This window comes from Carex rostrata, chromosome 8, assembly GCF_964058835.1.
Source record: "Carex rostrata chromosome 8, lpCarRost1.2, whole genome shotgun sequence".
NCBI lineage: Eukaryota > Viridiplantae > Streptophyta > Magnoliopsida > Poales > Cyperaceae > Carex > Carex rostrata.
Genome location: NC_135925.1, coordinates 3441875 through 3447719, shown reverse-complemented (window position 1 = coordinate 3447719; position 5845 = coordinate 3441875). Strand labels below are relative to the sequence as shown.

At 35.3% G+C, this 5845-nt stretch overlaps 1 protein-coding gene across 1 annotated transcript; it reads right to left on the bottom strand.

The window, feature by feature from the left end:
• Window positions 1-1606: 1606 nt before the first annotated feature.
• On the bottom strand, window positions 1607-5599 carry LOC144557842 (S-norcoclaurine synthase 1-like). The gene is made up of 4 exons (XM_078306459.1): window positions 5292-5599; window positions 3523-3770; window positions 2823-3147; window positions 1607-1876 (listed from the first exon to the last, which is right to left on the bottom strand). Exons 1-4 carry the CDS (start codon window positions 5568-5570, stop codon window positions 1631-1633), a joined length of 1098 nt encoding a protein of 365 aa, XP_078162585.1. The 5' UTR covers window positions 5571-5599; the 3' UTR covers window positions 1607-1630.
• Between the last annotated feature and the right edge of the window lie 246 nt (window positions 5600-5845).

The following is a 5845-nucleotide window of genomic DNA, read 5'->3' as shown; positions in this document are numbered from 1 at the left end:
TAGCTTGTGGCTTTTTGTTTTGAGTAATACTTGAGAGCAGAGATCTAAGTCTATGTGGACTGATAAGTTATGAAGATGAAATTCTTTAATTTGAGCATAAATTTCATGTATGAGATTGCACATAAGAAACTTCTGGTACCAGCAATGCAGTGTGAGAAAACTAAATGCAATACAGAAATTCCACTGTGCAGTGTCCTTTAGTCAAACTTTGAGTCTGATTTGTATACTCCTTTTCAAAATCGATACCAGCGGTGCAGTGTCATTTCTTATGTTCTGATATTTTTTTTTTTGAGTGAAAAGCCCTTAGGCATTTATGTTCTGATATACCAGCGGTGCAGAGAGAGTGAGAGATCGAGAACGGACGTATCCTTCTTTGACGGAAAAATTTTAATCTGATGGAAGGTAATGGCACAGATCTCAACACACAACAATGAAACAAATCAATAAAGGGGAAAGGGTAAAATGGGTAAGTTATATATTTAAAATGAGTTTTATTAGAAAAATCAGTGAATTGGGTAAATTTGTGAGTTTCTGAACTTTGAAAGGGTAAATATGATATTATGAATTTTAGAGGGGGAAATACGTAATTTCAAGGTTTTTGAGGGGGATACATGAAATTCCCCCTATTTGTTTTGTAATTTTAATTTTAAAAATATTATTTGAGATGTAATTTTATTGGCACCAATTTAGTAAAAGAATTAAGATACAAACAAGAGTAGAAAAAAAATAAAAGTTTTAGATTTTTGAAATATCTAAATTTTTAGGTCTGTTCGACAACAGATAAAATAACGAAGGAATAGAGGAATTAAGAACTGAGAATTGATCACTCTTTCTCTTTATTTCAATTGCATGTGTTACGTAAACTCAACAATTGAAATAATAAAAGTGAATAGTTATTAAAAATATGAGAATAATATAGGAAATGACTCGTGTCCTTGTTGAATTTTGTCAATATATGCACTAACGTGCTGAATACAATTAATTGATAAGAATTCATATTCACTAAAATATTGAATGCAAATTCAATAGATAAAATTATGAAATACAAATAATATTATAGTCACAATATTTTAATTAAATGTTAAATTAGTACTAACAATAGCAAAACAAATCTTAAGATTTTTTGAGCAGTGATGTCCTAGGGGACTTGCCCAACACTCCCAGGTACCTGACTCAACACAATTGAAATGGACGGCTCAGATTTAATTTCATCCGGTGGGTGCTCAGGATAGCATTAGGGGGGCAGTATTATTTATACTTTGAGATTTGTGTCAAATTAAAAATTCCAATTTCAGACTGTCGGATTCAATTGTACTCAGTCAGGTAACCTGAGGGGATGTGAATTCCTGCAGAAGAGCTCAAAGAATGCTCCCTAGAAAAATCAAATGGCTAGCACACAATGATGAATTTCAGCTAAAATCAAATTAGAGGTGGAGTTTCCAAAGTCTCTTGTCAAAATTTAACCTGTCTAAATTATGACTCAATTAGTAAACAGAACTTCATATGAGAACAATCCTTTATTACATATCATGTGTCTGATCTAAATCACACCAAACCAGAACAGAAGTTACATTCAAATGAAAAAGTCAATACCTTTACTTTCTTAATTTACTGTTTATGGAACACTCTATCATGGATTTAATTTCATAAGTTCAATGATGCCCTTTCCATTTAGCTTTTGGAATAAAACGAGCTTCATATACTCTTGCATGCTCAGTGATTTGTATAGCGGCATTTCCTTGTCTACAATCTCTGCAAGTGGACCCACTGTTTTCCCTAAAATGAGACTATGGAAAGCAGCTATAGATATCCTCTCCTCTTTAGCATTTATAACAGCCCTGTGCTCTATGCTTTTGTATCTTCCATTTGTTAATATCTATGAAAAAAAATAACATGGTGATTTAGAAAAAGATTTCAAGGACCAATATATATATATACATAGAGAATGGCTAAGCTCAAATTGTTTCTTCCTGGATTCGGGAACAAACGACTCGGTTTTCCGATTTTTAAAGTCCAAACGACCGATCCAAAATATTAGATGTTTAATCTATATTAAAATGTGCTTGGTGACAAAATTATATATTTTTTAGAATTTTTTTACTATTTATTAAGATGGTTTGAAAGTCGCTGTTTTTTATGGTGCAAAATTTTAATAAAAACAACGATTTTCAAACCATTTTAATAAATAGTAAAACAATTCCAAAAAATATAAAATTTTGTCTCCAAGCATATTTTAATATAGATTAAGCATCTAACGGTTTGGATCGGCCGTTTAAACTTTGGAAATCGGAGAACTGAGTCGTTTGTTCCTGAGTCCAGGAACAAACGATTTGAGCTTAGCCATTCTCTCTCTCTCTATATATATACATATAGGGGCGGACCTACATGGTCCCAAGAGGGGGCAGCTGCCCCCCCTGGATTTGAAGTTTTAGTAGAGATCGGGACGTTCTGATCAACTTTGCTCCCTTGAAATTTTTTTTGGCCCCCCTTTGAATGTTTGATTTGTAATTCGAATTAAATTTAGAGTTAAAATTAAATAAATTTCTTGAATTATGATTGGTAATTAGAATTATAGATTAGAGACTCAGAAATTACAAGTTAGAATATTGGAAAATATAAGTTAAAGCATTGTTTTTTATCGAGTACCTAATTAGCTAATGGATTTAAATCCGATTCGATATTTTTTTGCCTTATGATAAAAATTCTAGATCCGCCCCAGTATATATAGCCCATCAAAGCATCACACCGATCATAACCGATTATAGGCAATTACGAGGTAGAATTAACTAATCTCAAATCTGACATCATGGTTTCAAAATTACCTCGAGGATATCACCGATGTTGACAACAAGAGCACCGGGAAGTGGCATTATAGGAAACCATTTACCATTCCTCCTGATTTGCAATCCTGCAACTGAACTTACTTGTAAGAGAAGAGTCAATCCTCCGGGATCTGAGTGTGGCGTAAGACCCACCACCTTATCATGAGCATTTGCACAAGGTGGATAATAATTCATTCGTACAGTTTGAGATTCAAACAATAGTTCGGATATTTTCTCTCTGTTTATGCCCAAGTTTGTAGCCATAAAACCTAAAATACTATGTGCTACCTTTTGGAGCTCCCTTGAGTAGCTCTCCAGTGAATCCCTTTCAACAAAAATTAAATATAAACAAAAACAAAAAGATCAGTGTCACATTTACATTACCCATTTTTTCAGAACTATCCTATTTTGGAGAGTATATATGGCTAAATTCATTGCCTAATTCATCCCTTTTTGGTGACTATTTGTACTCACCTAACATATGCATTTCATTTATACAATTTAAGAGAAGTGCAATTTAGGCATTCTCTTTTATATATAATTAATATGAATTTATATTTTAAATTGATTATGTTCGAAATTGGAGATATTTTTATAAGAAATTGTTTTTTTAGATGGACAAATATCAAATTTTAAAACTTTTATTGGAAATACCAAAAACTATAATTTAAGTGTGTATATAATTGTTTTTTACTGTTACCTAAAAGTGGGAGGTTGAGCAGGCCAGTGTTTAAAATTGCGAAAATGAGGGGGTTGAGTGAAAATAAAAAGCATGTCTACCCAGTCTAGCTTTTGTTCCTCAGATTGAACGAATGCTTGGCCATAGCCTTCTAAATCTCCTGGAAGCTGAGCCACCTCTTCCTTCTTTTCCAAGGAAAGACCAAAGAATCCCTTTATGTTATCCTTCATTGCTTCTATCACCTTCTCTGGTACTCCATGGTTCACTATCTGTTTGATTCATACAGGGCAGAGACTAAATTAATTATATAAACATTGTTTTTATAACTTTTTATCCAAAAGCCAAAATTGGCCTAATGTACTAATAATTTGTGGATTGCAAACTTGCAACCCTTTTGCTTGATTATTATTATGTAATAATTATCAAACTGTATTCTTATCCATTATAAGTTTTAAGATACAAATCAGATATCGGACGGATACAAATGCAGATGTGAATATAATTCGGATAACTAAAACTAACATATTAGGAGAAACACACCAGCGGAATATGACAGTATGAGTTTAATCTACTAGTAATGTAAGAGTAAAAAAAATGGTGATCCGGAGCTCAAGAGATGACTATTAGTGCCACAAGGAAACCACAACGAAAACATATGCATTCCATTAATTAGTTTGTCAATTAAATTGGCCCATATAGCTGGCCCAGATATCAACCTAAGAATCGGATCTCCATTTTCTGACTTGGCCCATATTCTATCCGACTATCCGAATGCATCAATTTTCGGATTCTGACCCCGAATAAAATCGGATTGTATTTGATCTAGGGGTTTGCTAACGGGTTACCCGTTAGGGGTAACGGGTAGGACGGGTAAAGGGGTAGGTCGGGTACGGGTAAAACCCGTAACGGGTAGATGGGTAATTTTCCCAAAACCTCTATCCGGTCCGTTTATTACCCGTACCCGTTGCGGGTTGACGGGTACGGGTCCGGTCCGCCCGATTTTTTTTTTTTTTTTTCAAAAAATTCAAATTTTTTTGAAGTGAAACGGGTCGGATACGGGTAACGGGTACGGGTACGGGTATGCGGGTAGACGGGTACGGGTAGGCGGGTAGACGGGTACGGGTATAACGGGGTTTTTTTCAAATTAGGTTGTCCGGTCCGTTTATTACCCGTACCCGTCTACCCGTTTGTACTCGGGCAACGGGTACGGGTAGCTCGGGTAACAGGTACGGGCCGGGCAAAACGGGTTGAACCCGTTAGGAGTTTAGCAAACCACTAATTTGATCCGTTTACACCTCTAGCTCAGGATGTGTACTACATAGTTCAATTTTCAAAGGCACCGTTCATTTTGGAAAAAAAATTGTATGTGCACCATTTTTTGTACGCATATGCATTATTTATGTGTCGTCTTTAAAGGATGCGTAAACAATATTTGCGTGGACAAATGATTTTTTTTTTTTTAAATATTAGTACTCAATTTTAGAACATAGATTAAATATTATTCATACCGTTTTCACACCTAGTTGCCAGCGTCCTGGTAAAAGGAACAAATTAACTATATCCACACAAAACTGACTGTACCATAGAGATTTGGTATGATGGGCTGATAGATACCTGACAATACGGTAATCAATCAGCCAATTGATTTTTCTTGCTGACACGCACAAGTGTTGGGACTTGGGATTATAACTTCTTACCTTCTTCTCTTGCCATCAAGATACTAAAATTTTCCATGAACGACTGGCGTCTTTAGAAAACGAATAAATTAAAAAAGAGTTTCAGTAGTTGACCTGAAAGAAACCCCATTCTTCACAAGCATGTTTGAGCTTGGAGGCCTCTTCTTCCCTGGACATGGACATCTCATCCATCAGTCTATTCATATCAATTACTGGTATATCTTCAGAGCTGTCATCTGAAAACATATCGTCACCGTTCATCTCCGGCCGGATGTACCTCTCCATGATCTCAACCGTCAATTTCTTCTCATCAGCTGCGAGTGCTTGCACATTTGGCGTCTTCATAGAGCCCCCCAAGTTCCTTGGCCTCTCCTTCAGTTCTGTTGTCTCCATTACTTCTCTCTTGAATTGCTTTCTATACAAATGAATCTCTCTTATTTATAATCATACCGCTATCAATCTGAAAGAGCAGACATTTCTATGGATTTTCTGTGGCATGTCTACATTTACATGCCATGAATGGGGCTCTAACGTTTTGCAATCTGGCAGCTGTTGTGGCTACTGCAATGTGGGTCACACTAAATTTGCGTTGGGTGACACAAGAAGTCCCACAAGACGGACGCTTCGTTAGAAATATCTGTTTATTTTTTTAAGAAAAAATTGACTAT